The sequence below is a fragment of the Hypanus sabinus genome, chromosome 26, assembly GCF_030144855.1.
Source record: "Hypanus sabinus isolate sHypSab1 chromosome 26, sHypSab1.hap1, whole genome shotgun sequence".
NCBI lineage: Eukaryota > Metazoa > Chordata > Chondrichthyes > Myliobatiformes > Dasyatidae > Hypanus > Hypanus sabinus.
Window position 1 is genome coordinate 41,803,465 of NC_082731.1, and position 15,363 is coordinate 41,818,827.

General features: G+C 47.7%; 1 protein-coding gene across 1 annotated transcript in view; it reads left to right on the plus strand.

The window, feature by feature from the left end:
• Positions 1-15,363, plus strand: part of LOC132381483 (RNA-binding protein Nova-1-like) — a 465,660-nt gene that overhangs the window by 376,474 nt on the left and 73,823 nt on the right. The window contains exon 3 of the mRNA XM_059950927.1: positions 14,857-15,023. Coding sequence (XP_059806910.1) covers positions 14,857-15,023 — 167 coding nt within the window. The remainder of the gene's footprint in view (positions 1-14,856; positions 15,024-15,363) is intronic.

The following is a 15,363-nucleotide window of genomic DNA, read 5'->3' on the forward strand; positions in this document are numbered from 1 at the left end:
CATGTACTGTACTTTGGTAAGTTTAAGGTTTAGGGGGGAGTATTTGACACAGGTAGTGGTGACCGGTGACTGATGGAAAGTGTTACGATAGAGGCGTTTCAGAGGCTTTCCAGCCGGCCCGTGAACATGCAGGAAATGGCCTCCTCCCAATTATAAGCAACGCGGAAAAGCGCGCCACTAGTACAGGCCCTTCTGCCCGCAGTGTCTGTGCCAACCATAATGCCAACTTAAACAGTGCATCTGCGTGCACGTGAACTACATCTCTCCATTCAGGTGTCTGTCTAAATGCCTCTTAAACACTGTTATTGTTTCTACCACAGGGGGTTCCCAACCTGGGGTCCACGGACCCTTTGCTTAACGGTGTCGGTCCATGGCGTAAAAAAACAGTTGGGAACCCCTGCTCTACCATCAGCTATGCCAACATGCTCTGGGCAGCTGCCACTCCGTGTAAAATAAAACTTAACCCCATACATCTTTAAACTTTGCCCGTCTCACATTAATGCCGTGCTTTCTAGTATTTGACACCTCCCCCCTGAAGGGAAGACTATCTTCCCCTGTCTGTGCCTCGTATGGAGCAGCATGGTAGTGTAGTGGCTAGCACAACGGTTTACAATACAAGCAACCCGGGTTCAATTCCAACCACTGCCTTTAAGGAGTTTGTATGTTCTCGCCGTGACCGCCCGGATTTCCTGCCACAGTCCAAAGACCTAACGTTTGGTGGGTTAATTGGTCATTGGGAATTGCTGTGTGATTAGGCGAGGATTGAATCAGGAATTGTTGGGTGCTGTGACTCAAAGGGCTAGCAGGGCCTGTTCTGCGATGTATCTCAATCAATAAATAAATGACTCACACCAAATGCCGAAGGAATTCGAAAGGTCAGGCAGCATCTCTGGAGAGGAACAAACAGCTGACATTTTAGGCCGAGACCCTTCATTAGAACTTCCTTCCGTCCTGATGAAGGGTCTCATCCTGAACCGTGGGTGACCTGCTGTGGTTCTCCAGCTGTTTGTGTAATCGTTCATTACGTGCCCTGTCAGATGACATGGGCGATCCATGACCGCGATTGATTTTGGCAAATTTTTCTACAGAGTGGTTTGTCATCGCCTTCTTCTGGGCAGTGTCTTTACAAGACGGGTGACCCCCAGCCATTATCAATACTCTTCAGAGATTGTCTGCCTGGCACCAGTGGTTGCATAACCAGGACTTGTGATGTGCATCAGGTGCTCATACGACCATCCAGCACCTGCCCCCATGGCTTCAAATGACCCTGATCAGGGGGCTAAGCAGGTGCCACAACTTGCCCAGGGGTGACCTGCAGGCTGGTGGAGGGAAGGAGGACCTTACACCTCCTTTGGTAGAGACGAAACTCCACTAGAGATAGTCAAAACTGGAGGACATGGATTTAAGAGAAAGGGGAGAAATTGAGAGGGTCTTCACCCAGAGAGCAGTGGGTACCTGAAATGCACGGCCTGAGACAGTGGTGCAAGCAGAGGCACTGACAGCACTTGAGACGGGCATGTGAATCATTTCCATATGGAAGACAGCTGACCATGAGCTTGAAGATGGAATTACTGTAAGTGGAGATCCTCTGGTTGGCATGGATGTCGGGCCGAATGGCCTGCCTGCTTGCTGTATGATTCTATGCTGGGGACAAGTTCATGCTGGAAGGTTGGCACGTGCCCTGTGTGTGTGCAAGAGAGAGAGTGTGTGTGTCCGTGCAAATGTGAGCACGAACCTGTGTGTGTGAGTCAGAGAGTGTTATAGAGAGAGAAAGAGAGAGTGTGTGGATATGTGTGAGAGAAAGAAAAAAAAGAGAGTGTCTGGGTGGGTGTGTGTGTGAGAGAGTGAGTATGTACAAGAGAGTGTATGTGTGTAAGAGAGAGAGTGTGACAGACAGGTTGTATGTATGAGAGAGTGTATGTGTGTGTGAGAGAGAGAGTGTTTATGTACAAGAGAGAGAATGCGTGTGTGAAAGTGTGAGTGAGTCTGTGGGTGTGTGTATGTGTGAGTGTGAGTGTGTGTGAGTGTGTGTGTGTATGTGTGTGCGTGTGTGCGTGTGTGTGTGTGAGTGTGTGTGTGTGTGTGTGTGTGAGGGTGTGTGTGTGTGTGTGTGTGTGTGTATGTGTGTGTGTGTGCGCGCGCACTTGTGCCTGGCCGTGAAGCCTACTGGAGTCGAATAGCCTGCCGACATACTGCATCGAGAATCACTTTTCTAAAGAGCTGGCATTCCTGAGCCCGGCACCTCCGAGTGGAGTGGAGCCCTCCCTTCTTCGCAGACAGCTCCGGAGGAATGCGCAGTTACTGCTGCTTTAATTAGCTTGCAGAGCCTTTGCTTAAAATGCGGAACACAGCAGACTGGAGGTTTCTAAAACAGAGCCAGCAAAGCTCGGCTGGTGCAGTTGCCATCGGCAACAATCGAGGCTGCTCTTAGCTGTTGCTGGGGTGACGGATCTTTATAGAGCCACTGCAAAGAATATTTCTGAGTTGTTAGTCCTGCAGGAAGGATCAAGGGCTAAACCCAGGAGTAAGGTCAAAGGGTGCAGGCAAGGCCAAGTCAAGGGGAGATCAAAGGTCAAGGGCCAAGGGCAAATCGCGAGGAGGGCTAAAGGCAAACTCTGTAGATCTTTCAATCGGATTTGATTTAATCATGCTATTAACTCAGCATTTAATGCGATGTTTCTCAGGAAACTCTTAGATTCAAGGCTTAAACAGGGGAAAATAGGTGAAACTGAATCTGCGGTCATCCCTCACCGAGCTTTAAGTCTCTCAGCATCATCAAGGTTGAAAGACTAAAGATCCTAGTCCATATGCTACAGTCCCGACCGTTGCCTTTGCTGGGATATCCACTCAGAGACCCCTCCTGTTTAATCAGAAAACAGTTCTGGCTGAAGGACAATGCCTCCATCTCTAGGCCCCCACACCCTTTCCTTGTATTGACTATAGTGACACACACCCTTGACGTCTTCTGACTGCCAGTTGCTTCCATCAGGGAGGAGATACAGGAGCCTGAACGATTCAGGAACCACTTCTTCCCCTCGACCGTCTGATTTCCCTACCTCACTGCCTTTTGCACTACTTTCAATCATCTCACGGTTGTATACGGTGACATAAATATACTTTGATTATAGTTTACCTCGACTGGCTTCGATAGGACTCTTTTCCCTGAGAGCCGATTCTGGGGACGGCTCTCCAAAGCTGGTCACTGAACCAGAGCCCACTCAGCCTGGCTCACGCCTCACCCGAGCCGAAGTAAAGCGGGGAACGGAAGTGGGGTCAGCAAGAGAAACAGGGTTAAGGCATCAGGTCTGTGACCTTCCCTCGCGTGGTTTACCTATCTACGCTGAATATCCGCAAATGTAGAGCCTGTTGGGATGTCCCCTTCTCTGTAGCTTCCTGCCACCTCTTTCTGTCTTACCCTCCCTCAAATATCTTCATTCCATTTTCTCTTGCCTCTTTATCTTTGAATTCTTGTAAATGTGCTTAGAACTGTGTTCCTGCCCCTCTAATGTTGTTTTCCAGACTCCGGGTTATTATCTGTGACATAGGTCATGGAACGTGTCGTCTTCCAGCAGTAGTTCAGAGCAATACATGAAAAATTACTAAATATTAAAATAAGGAATGTGCACAGGGCTTAGCACCACCCCCAATCAGGGTCACTAGAACCCATGGGGGCAGGTGGTGGACGGTCGTATGAGCAGCCGGTGCAGATCACAAGTCCTGGTTATGTGACCACTGACACCAGGCAGACAATCTCTGAAGGGTGTTGATAATGGCTGGGGTCACCCGTCTTGTAAAGACACTGCCCAGAAGAAGGCAATGGCAAACCACTTCTGTAGAAAAATTTGCCAAGAACAATCACAGTCGTGGAGATTGTGATTGCCCATCACGACACATGATGCTGCTGTCATATGACACGACACATGATGATGATGTCATAAGACACAGCTCATGATGTTGATGCTGTATAAACAGTTTGCAAAACAAGTTTTCACTGACTCTCAGTACATGTGACAATAATAAACCAATTACAATACTAGCATAAATACCAGCCTTCAAATCAATCCTGGTTTTGCACCAAAAACCATGGAGCAGGAGTTAAGGTTATCCAAAATCTCTTTTGCCCGTTACTCCGCTGGCTTTTACAGCAGCAATGAAGGTCCTCCATCTCTGGCGGTGTTCAGGGCTTCCTTCATCGTGTCAGTAGCTTCCTCTCGGTTTTCTCTCCTGTCAGTCATGGAAGTCCCGGGTGGAGACTTGGGAATACCGTCACACTCATGAACATTGAATTCTCCAATTTCCAGTAATTCCCTCCCCTCCCCCTTCCCCTATCCCAGGTCCCTCTCTGCCTCTCTCCCCTTTCAACTTTCTGCTTCTTTATCTCTACAGTTCTTTCATGCTTATCCCCTCCCTCTACCCCCTTTATCTTTCCTCTGATTGGTTTTCCACCTGACGCCTCTAGGCCCTACCCCCTCCCCTATCTCTATTACTGTGCTTCGGCCCTCTCTTCCCCCCCATTCCTGATGAAGGGTCTCGGCCCGAAACGTTGGCTACTCTTTTCTCACGGATGCTGCCTGACCTGCTGAGATCTTCCAGTGTTGTGTACGTATTCTTTGATCCACAGCATCTGCGGTTGTATTTTTGTGTAAGGATTCTTCATTGCTATTTCCATAACAGTTTTGTTTGACCAGTCAGGGTTGTTGGCCCTGAGCTGAACCCCCCCCCCCCCCAGACCTGGAGGACCTCTTAGTCTGACCTCTACCCTTTGACCTGTTTGGCATGGTCAAGCAAAAGCCCTGACTCCAGCCAGCATAGCTCTCCGGGTCATTGAGGCATACAAGCCTCCAAACCCAACAACTAGTTTGTGATCCTCTTGAAGTGTTACACAGAAATCCTTCATGCTTTTTAAATGTGGAATTGCTCCTGGAGGAATCGGGCTGAAGCCTGACAGTGGATGAAATATCTCTGCTGTGACACACACAGAACTTCACCGTGACGGCTTTGTTATTCTTGTGTTGTTTGAAGGGCACTGAGAAAGTTCACCCACTTCTTCCTGAAGTAGTCCCAGTGGATCTTGAATATCAGAGATCAGGGCCCCTCCTGACAATTTTCTATAAACAGAGCCTTAGATTTCTCCAATTACACAGCACAGAAACACGCCTTTCAACTTGTCCATAGTGACCAGGAGAGCAGAATTCATCATCAGAGATCCTCACCACCCAGGCCATGCTCTCTTCACACCACCAGGTTCAAGAACATTTTCTGCCCCTCAACCATCAGGCTCTTGAACAAAAGGGGGTAACGACACTCACTTGTCACTTTAAGGACTCTTTATCTCATGTTCTCATTATTTATTGCTATTTATTTATATTTGCATTGGCACAGTTTGTTGTCTTCTGCACTCTGGTTGATCTTTCATTGATCCTGTTATAGTTACTATTCTATAGATTTGCTGAGTATGCCCACAGGAAGATGAATCTCGGGGTTGTTTGTGGTGACATACATGTACTTTGATAATAACAATTTACTTTGAACTTTAAGCTAAGATGGAAGATATAAAAGATTGCCCCTCAGGTCCACTGTTAAATCTTTTCCCCCATCAGCTTTCTAGTTTTAGATACAACCTATTCTGTCAAAAAGACGATGACTTTATCAATGTCCCTCACGACTTTCTAAATCTCTGTCAAGTCACCCCACCACCCCACTTCAATCTGCTTTGCCCAGCCCTTCCATTCTCTCCTTATAACTCAAGCTGGAGTCCATGGCTCCATATCCACTGGGTTGAAGCATCAGTCCCCTGGGAGGCCATCAGGTTCAGAGGCAGGAGCACAACCCACTGCCCTTATCCATCGTGTAATGGACCAAGCAAGGACATGGAGGTGGCTGATCAATGAAACCTTTGCAATGTCGACTTCAAAGGATCAGAATAGAAGGTGACTGAGAGATGTCAATCCTTCATGAAACGAGCATGTAACATTGACCAGTACAACTTCAGCTAGCGACGTACCAACTGGGGCATCAAAGGGTATGGGGTGATAGCAGGGGAGTGGGGATGACTGGAAGCATTGGATCCGTCGTGATTGAATGGAAGAGCAGACTTGATGGGCCAAATGGCCCACTTCTGCTCCTATATCTTATGGTCTATTGGTCTAACTTTTCAGACTACCCTAAGATCAATCTAAACCTCTCAGTATTCTTCCATCCAGGAGCCCGTGTAAGATTCTCTTATGTAACTGCCTCTGGCCGGTGTTGCTGACCAACTTCCGGCTGTAGTTGGTTTAACAAAGAATGCAGCCATAAGTGAGCACCGTCCATCCAGGCCATGCACTCGCTAGTAGAATTGGGCAGGAGGTAGATCCCATACCACCAGGTTCAGGGACAGTTATTACCCTTCAACACATCAGGCTCCTGCACCAGTGTGGATAACTTCACTCACCCCAACACTGAACCGATTCCACACATCAGGCTCCTGAACCAGTGTGGATAACTTCACTCACACCAACAGTGAACTGATTCAACACATCAGGCTCCTGAACCAGTGTGGATAACTTCACTCACCCCAACACTGAACTGATTCCACACATCAGGCTCCTGAACCAGTGTGGATAACTTCACTCACCCCAACACTGAACTGATTCAACACATCAGGCTTCTGAACCAGTGTGGATAACTTCACTCACCCCAACTCTGAACTGATTCAACACATCAGGCTTCTGAACCAGTGTGGATAACTTCACTCACCCCAACACTGAACTGATTCAACACATCAGGCTCCTGAACCAGTGTGGATAACTTCACTCACCCCAACTCTGAACTGATTCCACACATCAGACTCCTGAACCAGTGTGGATAACTTCACTCGCCCCAACACTGAACTGATTCCACACATCAGGCTCCTGAACCAGTGTGGATAACTTCACTCACCCCAACACTGAACTGATTCCACACATCAGGCTCCTGAACCAGTGTGGGTAACTTCACTCACCCCAACTCTGAACTGATTCCACAACCTTAGACTCACGTCCAAGGACTCTGCAATTCGTGTTCTCAGAATTATTTATTTTTTTTATTTGCACAATTTGTCTTTGTTTACACTTTGGTTGTTCGTCAGTCTTTGCTTGTTCATAGCTTCTATTGTATCTCTTTATTTGCCTGTAAATGCCTGCAAGAAAATACATCTCGGCACTTTGGTAATAAATTGGCTTTGACTTTGAGGGCCTCTGATATTTATTTATGATTAATTCATTTATTGACTGAGATGCAGTGTGGAATAGACCCTACCAGCATCATTGCCCAGCAAACCACCCCTGCACCCAATTTAACTCTAACCTAATCATGGGACCAATTAACCTACCAACCGGGATGTCGGTGGACTGTGGGTGGAAACCGGAGCCCCTGGAGGAAACCCACGCGGTCACAGGGAGAACGTACAAACTCCTTACGGGCAGGGGTGGGATTTGAACCTGTGTCGCCTGTACTGTAAAGCACTGTGCTAGCCTCTACGCTACTGTAATGCTCCATTTTGTTGAGCATCAGTTTCTGGAGCAACAATTATTTCGTTCTCCTTTGCACTTGTGCACTGGGAATGACATTAAACAATCTTCAGGAATCTGTGATAGGAAATCCAGATCTATTCAGGGTTCTGCTTCGAAGAGCTTCGTGGTCAAAAAGAACCAGAGGGGTTTAGGAATGAACTGAGGCGGGAGACATTTGATTGCAAGTGAACTTCAGGAATACCCTCAGTGGCCACTTTATTAGGTACACCTGCACATATCTGATCAGCCAATCAAGTGGCAGCTACTCAATGGAGCAAAGCACGCAGCTAAGGTCAAGAGTTTCAGTGGTTGTTCAGACCAAATCTCTGAATGGGGAGGAAATGTGATCTGTGGCTTTGAACGTGGAGTGATTATTGGTGCCAGATGGGGTGGTTTGAGTATCTCTGGAACTGCTAATCTCCTGGGGTTTTCAAGAACATGCGCCTCGAGAGTTTACACAGAATGGGGTGGAGAAACAAAATAAAAAACATCCAGCGAGTGTCATTTCTGTGGGTCAAGTTCCTTGTTAGTGGGAGAGGTCAGAGGAGAATGGCCAGGCAGGTTCGAGCTGAGAGTAACCGCACGGTACAACAATGGTGCACAGAAGAGCTTCTCTGAACGCCTCTGCTGGTCAGGGTTGACCATGGGTATCGTGTCCCAGCTGTCTTTGTGGTGTCTAAAACAGTATCCAAGCCAGGGGAGTTCGATACGGAGAGCGAGGTTGCCTATACTGTCAGCTCACTCTCCACGTAGCTGATGAATCCACAGGAACACCAGAGACCGAATAAGAGAACCATGTTCCAGATGCTGGGAGAGGTAGGTCATAGGGGTAGGTCATTTAGGACAGAGTTCAGGAAGAACTTCTTCTCCCAGAGAGTTGTGGGGGTCTGGAATGCACTGCCTCGGAAGGTAGTGGAGGCCAATTCTCTGGATGCTTTCAAGAGGGAGATAGATAGGTATCTTATGGATAGGGGAATCAAGGGATATGGGGACAAGGCAGGAACCGGGTATTGATAGTAGTTGATCAGCCATGATCTCAAAATGGCGGTGCAGGCTCGAAGGGCCAAATGGTCTACTTCTGCACCTATTGTCTATTGTCTAAAATCTGTAGATGCTGGAAATCAACGTATTGCACACAAAACGCTGCAGGAACTCAGCAGGCAAGGCAGCATCAATGGAAAAGAGTAAACAGGAAATGTTTTGGAGTGAAGCCCCTCATCAGGACCAATACAGTAGGACTGCCTTAAAGACCCCCTGCTCTGGGTTTTTCCCTCAGGGCTTTCTCCTGAACCCTTCCCCCTGAGAGGGTATAGCGAGGTTTGAGATCAGTGTTTTCCTTCTCCGAGACGAGCTGCCAAACATGGCTGAGGACTCCCACGTGCCCAAACCAGCCAGTTTGAAGGCGCCTTTCCCTGTCAGTAGAAACGGCTCCTCCAGGATTACTGGCGAAGCCTCACGTGAAGGCCAGGAGCTGAACTTGGTTGACAGAGGCTATTTGAGACGCGTGCTATTGGGAGCATTTAATAGTCGTGGGAGATCGTCCCCACTATCACCCCCGGCTGTAACAACTTAAGGAAGCAGAATGCACAGCACTTTGAGCATTGAAGTGGATGGGCACCATCTGCAGAAGGGCATGAAGTGACCACGATATTAGATGCAGGAGGTACCCAATACAGAGCTCATCGAGTGTGTAGTGAAGCAGAAGCTGATGCCAAGGTCACAGAAAGCCCGGAGTTCCTGCCCCGAAGTCTCTGTGTCTGGATAAATCTGACACTCCTGTGTAGGCCGCAGGCATGGAGAGCTGGCAATCTTTTCTCCTGTTCTTCTTGCCCGGTGCGCTCATCACTCCTCTGACAGACGGTGCACCGAAGTTGGCGGCACTCTATGGGCCTGTCTCCCTGTGGGGGTCAGTGTGTGAGTGGGGGGGACCGTCCCCCAGTGAGGGTCAGTGTGTGTGTGTGTCTGTGTGTGTGTGGGATCATCCCCCAGTGAGGGTCAGTGTGTGAGTGTGTGTGTGTGTGTGTGTGTGTGTGTGTGTGTGTGTGTGTGTGTGTGTGTGTGTGGACCATCCCCCAGTGAGGGTCAGTGTGTGTGGGACTGTCTCCCAGTGAGGGTCAGGGTGTGTGTGTGTGTGTGTGTGTGTGGGACCATCCCCCAGTGAGGGTCAGTGTGTGTGTGGGACTGTCCCCCAGTGAAGGTCAGTGTGTGTGTGTGGGACCATCCCCCAGTGAGGGTCAGTGTGTGTGTGTGTGTGTGTCTGTGTGTGTGTGGGACCATCCCCCAGTGAGGGTCAGTGTGTGTGTGGGACCGTCCCCCAGTGAGGGTCAGTGTGTGTGTGTGTGTGTGTGTGGGACCATCCCCCAGTGAGGGTCAGTGTGTGTGTGGGACTGTCCCCCAGTGAGGGTCAGTTTGGTCTCTAAGACTGTCTAGCATGCTTTGACCCCTAAAGTATTTGCTCCATTTTAATTATCTAACTGCTTGATGTGTATATGTGTGAGTGAGCGTGTGTCCCATCAGTCTCTTTCCCCTTGATCCTTTCTCTGTGGTTTTTCACCCCCAAGCCAACCCCTCATGATTTTCCCTCTGCAATTCTGTCTCTTTCTGTCTGTCTCTACCTTTCCCTTGGTTTGTAACCCCTCTGTCTGTCCCTCCCCCCTCTTTCCAGCACTCTCAAATTCTTCTCTCCCTATCTTTCTGCCTTATCACTCCCTCCCTCCCTCCCTTTCTGCGACAAAGATCTCCTGGAGCAAGTGACTCTTACCACCCAGGCGTTTAAACCGCCTTTTACCTCCATTGATTTTTTCCGCCTTCCACAATGTCTTTAACAAACACTCTCGGATTGCATTACAAATTAACGATTCGGTTAAATACTCCCCAGATCCTTGTTCTCGACAATCTCGTGACAGATGTTGTCCCCAAGGGGAAGGGCTGGGACTGAGAGCAACAGGGGGGTGGGGAAGCAAAATGCTTGGCTGCGATTGCTTCCCTGCACACGTGTGTACTTAATGTGTGGACGTTTAAATTCGCATGTATTGCAAGTGCGCACGTCTGTGTGCACGTCTCTGCCCATGTGCTTGTTTTAGTCACTGCTTATGAAACCATAAGACATAGGAGCAGAATTAGGCCATTCAGCCCATCAAATCTGCTCCCCAATTCCATCATGGCTGATTTATTCCAGTTCTCCTGCCTTCTCACCAGGCTATTTGATGCATTGAGTTAAACGTGTATCGATATGCTGCTTATGTCAATGTGTGTGTGTGTATCAAATCTATGTGTCCATTTGCACATACAGTTGTACGTGTCCGTGTGTATACATACAGTATGTCACATAAGTATATCTGAGTGTGACTATGGACACTTCTATTAATACATCTGTGTTTGTGTGTGGTAGAGAGTGTGGGTGTGTTTGTGTCTGGATAAGCGTTGGTTCGTGTGGGTGTAAAGTGAATATGTGTGAATATGTGGGTGCGCGTGTTTGTGTATGTATGTATCTAAGGGTTGGCGTGAGGGTGTGTTTGTATATGGGGGTGTGTGTGTGTTTTTGTGTGCAAGTGTTGGTATGTCTGTGTGTGTGTGTGTGTGTGTGTGTGTGTGTCAAAGGGTTAGTTTGAGGATGTGGGTGTGTTTGTGTCTGTGTGTTCACTATGTGTGTGAGGGTGTGTGTATGCACATGATGGTATGCCTGAGGGTGTGTGTGTATGTATGTGAGGGTGTGTGTGTATGAGGGTGTATATGCTTGTGTGTGTATGAAGGTGTGTGTATGTGAGGGTGTAAGGGGGTGTGTGTATGAGGGGGTGTATATGTGAGGGGGTGTGTATAAAGGTTTGTGTGTTTGTGTATGTGAGGGGTTGTGTATGAAAGTGTGTGTGTTTGTGTATGAGGGTGTGTGTGTGTATGTAGGGGGTGTGTACGAAGGATTGTATGTGAGGGGGTGTGTATGAAGGTGTGCGTGTTTGTGTATGTGATGGTGTGTTTATTTGAGAGGTGTGTGTTTGTGTATGAGGGTGCGCGTGTGTGTGTATGAGGGGGTGTGTTTGAAGGTGTGTGTGTTTGTGTATGTAATGGTATGTGTAAGTGAGGGGGTGTGTATGTGAGGGTGTGTGTATGAGGGGGTGTATATGTGAGGGGGTATGTATGTGAGGGTGTGTGTATGAGGGGGTGTATATGTGAGGGGGTGTGTATGTGAGGGTGTGTGTATGAGGGGGTGTATATGTGAGGGGGTATGTATGTGAGGGTGTGTGTATGAGGGGGTGTATATGTGAGGGGGTGTGTATGAAGGTTTGTGTGTTTGTGTATGTGAAGGGTTGTGTGTGTTTGTGTGTGTGAGGGTGTTTGTGTATGAGGGTGTGTGTGTATGTGAGGGGTATGTATGTCAGGGGGTGTGTATAAAGGTTTGTGTGTTTGTGTGTGTATGAAGGTGTGTGTTTGTGTGTATATGAAGGTATGTGTGTTTGTGTATGTATGTGAGAGGGTGTGTATGAAGGTGTGTGTGTTTGTGTATGTATGTGAGAGGGTGTGTATGAAGGTGTGTGTGTTTGTGTATGTATGTGAGAGGGTGTGTATGAGGGTGTGTGTGTATGTGAGGGGGTGTGTATGAAGGTGTGCATGTTTGTGTATGAGGGTGTGTTTATTTGAGGGATGTGTATGAAGGTGTGTGTTTGTGTATGAGGATGTGTGTTTGTGTATGTGAGGGTGTGTGTATGAAGGTGTGTGTGTTTGTGTATGAGGGTGTGTGTTTGTGTATGAAGGTGTGTGTGTATGAAGGTGTGTGTGTTTGTGTATGTGAAGGTGTGTGTATGAGGGTGTGTGTGTATGTGACGGGGTGTGTATGAAGGTTTGTATGTGAGGGAGTGTGTATGAAGGTGTGCATGTTTGTGTATGAGGGTGTGTTTATTTGAGGGAGTGTGTATGAAGGTGTGTGTTTGTGTATGAGGGTGTGTGTTTGTGTATGAAGGTGTGTGTGTTTGTGTATGAGGGTGTGTGTTTGTGTATGAAGGTGTGTGTGCTTCCTTTGCTTCTAGTGGCAGTCTAACTTAGATCAGCCAAGACACATTGCAGGTTCTCGGAAACCTCAGCCCAGATGACTGTGAACTGTGACCCCTCCTGCTAACTCTATGCCACTCCAGTGGTCAGATTTGGGATTTAGTTGGTAAACCATGCTGTTGGTTTTGGCTGCACCCCCAGTGTTTGGACTAGGCCTGAGGTTGGTGAATTCGGCCTAGTTGGAGGCCTGGTACCTCGTTCGGCTCCTGTGAGCCAAGGCTCGGAACAACAATTGAATTTCAGTCCCCGTGCTTTCTGACTCACACCAGCCCTTTGCTGTGCAGCCTCTCAGTCCCCTAGGCCTCCTCGGTAATATCCACAGTCCTCTGAACCAAGTCACTGCCCTCACCAGCGGAGTGAATGAAGCCACTGGAGAGCTGGTAGATATAAAAGTCTTTATTCAGGACACACACAAACTGACAGCTTTTGGAGCCTCTCTCGACAGAAAGGCACTCCCGACCCAACATCACAGCACATTTTTATAAGTTAAAGAACAAAGGGAACAGGACAATTTCTATGGTTTCAATGCCCTCATAATGCTTATTTTGATTTTGATTTTCACATACCTCATCGTTAATTACTGAGGTCTCTCATCCGCATTCATGGCAGTGGGTTGTTGATTGCATTCATGTGAATGCAGACATCTCAGATCAATTGGGTGCTTCCTGGTGTGCATTGCTCAGAGCTGCATTTTAAATTCAATCTACAATCCCTATTCAGATCTGGTTGCTGTTAAAATTAATATTTGCTATATTCCATATCTTTAGAATACAATGGCAATTCTTTCAGCTGCCTGACCCTGAGATTCCGTTTTCTCCTCGACCCTCCTCTCCATTTTAAAACTCCTCTGCAAGTCAGAGAGAGCTGCCAAACAGATTAAAGGGCCCTTTGGCCTGTTGCTCCTTGCCAACTGCTAATTCTATACTAACCCAATTTTTAAGAATTCTCCACGCATCCTGATCAGCTCCCTCAGATCCGCCATCCTCCCTGCCTATGTGTTTGGCCGCTCATCTCTCTTTTCCTCACTTGCTAATAGTTTTTCTAAATAGCGATGGTGTGGAGTGATGGGGAGCTGATGCAGGCCATGCTCTCTTCTCGCTGTTACCAACTGAAAAGAAGCACAGGAACCTCGGGTCCCACGCCACCAGGTTCAGGAACAATTATTACCCTTCAACTATCAGGCTCCTGAACCAGTGTGGATAACTTCACTCTCCCCAACTCTGAACTGATTCCACACATCAGGCTCCTGAACCAGTGTGGATAACTTCACTCACCCCAACACTGAACTGATTCCACACATCAGGCTCCTGAACCAGTGTGGATAACTCACTCACCCCAACTCTGAACTGATTCAACACATCAGGCTCCTGAACCAGTGTGGATAACTTCACTCACCCCAACACTGAACTGATTCCATAACCTATGGACTGACTTTCAAGACCTCTATTCTCATGTCCTCAGAATTCTCTTTGTGGGCCGAAGGGCCTGCATTGTGCTGTAGGTTTCCTATTTTCTAATTATTTATGATTAATATTTGATTGTTTTTGTATTTGATCAGTTTTCTTTTGCACATTGGTTGTCAGTCTTGTTCGTGTAGTTTTTCACTAATTCTGTTGTACTTCTTTGTACTATTGTGAATGCCCACAGGAAAATGAATGTCAGGATTGTGGATTTTGCCATATTTATTACTTTGATAATAAATTTACTTTGAACTTTTTAAGAAGTAATGTTGTTCAATTTGATAGTCATGAGACATAGGAGCAGAATTAGGCCATTCGTCCCGTCGAGTTTGCTGCACCATTTCACCATGGCCGATCCATTTCCCCTCTCAGTCCCAATCTCCTGCCTTCTCCCTGTAACCCTTTCTGCCCTGACTAATCAAGAACTTATCAGCTACTACCTTAAATATATCCAATGATGTGGCCTCCACAGCCACTTGTGGTAATGAAGTCTACAGATTTACCGTTCTCTGGGTAAAGAAATTCCTCCTCATCTCCATTCTAAAAGGATGCCCCTCTATTCTGAGGCTGTGTCCTCTGGTCTTAGACTCCCGCCGCATAGGAAACATCCTCTCCACATCCACTCTATCAAGGCCTTTTAGCAATCGATAGGTTCCAATGAGGTCACCCTCTCATTTTTCTGAATTCCAGTGAGTACAGGCCCAGAGCCAGCAAACGCTCCTCATATGGTCAAGACAAATTAAGAACTGGGCCTAGTTGTAGGCCTTTCTACTCCAGGCTTGTCTTTGAGTGTAAACGTCTCTCCTTCCTTCTCTTCGTAGGCACGACCGAGCGGGTTTGCTTGATCCAGGGGACGGTGGAAGCCTTGAACGCGGTACACGACTTCATTGCAGAGAAGGTCCGGGAGATGCCGCAGAACGTCGGCAAGGCGGAGCCGGTCAACATACTCCAACCCCAGACCAACGTCAACCCTGACCGGGTCAAGCAAGTAAGATTTGCGCTGACCTAGTGCGTCACGGGACACGGGCTCCTCCAGAAAACGCTTTGATTCCCCCTCTCCTCGTTTTTCTTTTCCCCTTGAGTTGTATGGTTTGGCAGATGATCGGCGTGTGTGTTTTTAGTTACTTAATGGATGGTGGCTTTCCTTCACTGGCACAGATGGGGATTTACAACAGATCACTTAGAGTGGCGGCTTTTGTAATGGGACTTGCAAATCTCGCACAACCAACTGGCAAGCGTGTATGTCTGCAGTGTTTACCCAAGCTTGGGAGAGTAGAATCTGGAGTTACACAATTATTTTATCATTCAAATGGACACAATATGCAAGA